Source organism: Fomitiporia mediterranea (genome assembly GCF_000271605.1).
Source record: "Fomitiporia mediterranea MF3/22 unplaced genomic scaffold FOMMEscaffold_996, whole genome shotgun sequence".
Lineage (NCBI taxonomy): Eukaryota > Fungi > Basidiomycota > Agaricomycetes > Hymenochaetales > Hymenochaetaceae > Fomitiporia > Fomitiporia mediterranea.
Window position 1 is genome coordinate 1 of NW_006761381.1, and position 1,835 is coordinate 1,835.

At 42.8% G+C, this 1,835-nt stretch overlaps 1 protein-coding gene across 1 annotated transcript; it reads right to left on the reverse strand.

Annotated features, from left to right (window-relative positions):
• Positions 1-363: 363 nt before the first annotated feature.
• On the reverse strand, positions 364-768 carry FOMMEDRAFT_99970 (uncharacterized protein; the record flags this gene model as incomplete). The annotated part of the gene is made up of 1 exon (XM_007272324.1): positions 364-768. One exon carries the CDS (start codon positions 766-768, stop codon positions 364-366), a length of 405 nt encoding a protein of 134 aa, XP_007272386.1.
• Between the last annotated feature and the right edge of the window lie 1,067 nt (positions 769-1,835).

The following is a 1,835-nucleotide window of genomic DNA, read 5'->3' on the forward strand; positions in this document are numbered from 1 at the left end:
TGAACAGAGAATGAAGGAGTGGTCAAAGGAATGGAATGATGAAGTAAGGAAGGGTAGTAGTAAGAGTCAGCATGCATATAGTCTATAGACAGCACCTCTGAGGGACAGAAGTCCTGAGTTCTAGTACAGAAGGGTGTAGAACCCTCAGAACTGAAGGTAAGAGAGTAGAGAATTGTAACATCACCCCCCCTCTAAAACCAATTGTCCTGATTGATGAACATTAGGCTCAGTCAGCAGCTTGGGCATAGGTCAGAACAGTAGGGTTTGGAAATCTGTGAGGTAGAGTTGACACAGAGCACCCAGATGAAGTCAATAGAAGTCTCAGATTGCCTTAGCAGTATGGGTGAGATTCTCAGCAGGTTCTCAAGTGCATTCTTCAACTGGGTATCCCTTCCAGTGGATAAGGAACTTGAGTTTTCTGTACACCAGCTTAGTATCCACTATGTACTCTACTTTGTATTCTAGTTCAGAACTGATGAGTTCTGGTAGAGGTAGTAGGAGTCTTTGTTGTGAAGGAAAACCTAGATTGTAGTATTGAGACAGTAGAACCTTGTTAAACACTGGGTGTATGTGCTTCCATGTTGTCAGAAGTTGGAGTTTGTAGGCAGAGGCACTGACCTTCTTTTCAATAACAAAGGGTCTGAAGCACTTGTTGTCCAACTTCTTCATTAGGCAATCTGTAGTCAGGTTAGTGGCTTCCAGCATAACTTTGTCACCAGGCTGGTAATCCTTGGCCACAGACCTCTTCTGATCATAGTTCTGCTTCATAACCTATGCTACCTTTTCCAAAAGAGCTTGTGTGTCCTCCCTGGTTCTGTGCATCCATTCTACAAAGTCTGTTACAGATTCAGAACTGCTGTTCTGGTTTGGAACTGTCCCCTAGTACAGATGTCTCCTATGATTGAGGAAGAACAGGGACTGTCCTGTTACAGAGTGTTGCTAGTTATTGTGCACAAATTCTGTTAGAGCTAGCCATTCAGACTAATTCAATTGTTAATGATTGATGAACATCTAGAGGTAGAGCTTGATCTCCTGATTGACTCACTCAGTTTGACTGTCAGTCTGCAGGTGATAGGTAGTAGAAGGGTTCCCTTGAATTCTGAGAAGCACATACAAGTCCTGTATGAATTTTGACTCAAATTACAGTCTACAATCATGAATAAGCTTCTAAGGAAGTCTGTACAACTGGAAAACATGATCCTAATAAATGTGTGCCATACCTTCAGAAGTGAGTTCTGTTCAGGTTGGAACTGTGTGGACTTGCTTAGAGAATCAGTCAACAATCACACAGATAGTGTTGTAACCCTAAGACTCAGGTAGCTTACTAATCAGGTCCACCAAGACTTCTTCCCAAGAGTGATCTGGAATCCAATACAGATGTAGGGGAGCCTGAACCCTTGTCCAGTAGGCCTTAGTCTGTTAGTATGTATTACAACCAGTCACATACTTCAGGATTTCCCTCTACATTCTGGGCCACTAGTAGTTCCAAGTAATGAGTTCCTGTGTTTTGTGTCAGCCTAGATGTCCTACAGTTGGATTGTTGTGATGAGCTCAGACAATGTCCTCCTACAGTTTCCAATCCTTCAGAACATACAGTTGGCCTTCTTAGTAAACCTGTCTATCCTCATCCTCCTCCCAATCTCTAGCCTGCTTCTCTAGTTACTTTACTACAACCTAGTCCTGTGTGTGTCTTAGAGCTCACTGTATGTAGGTGACAAAGTTGACATCCTTGGATTCGAGTCAGATCTCTTGGATTGTCTTGGACACAAAACAGGAATTGTCTAGGAGAATGAGATTTTTGTTATCATTCTCCCCCCTTTCATGACCTGCTTGTC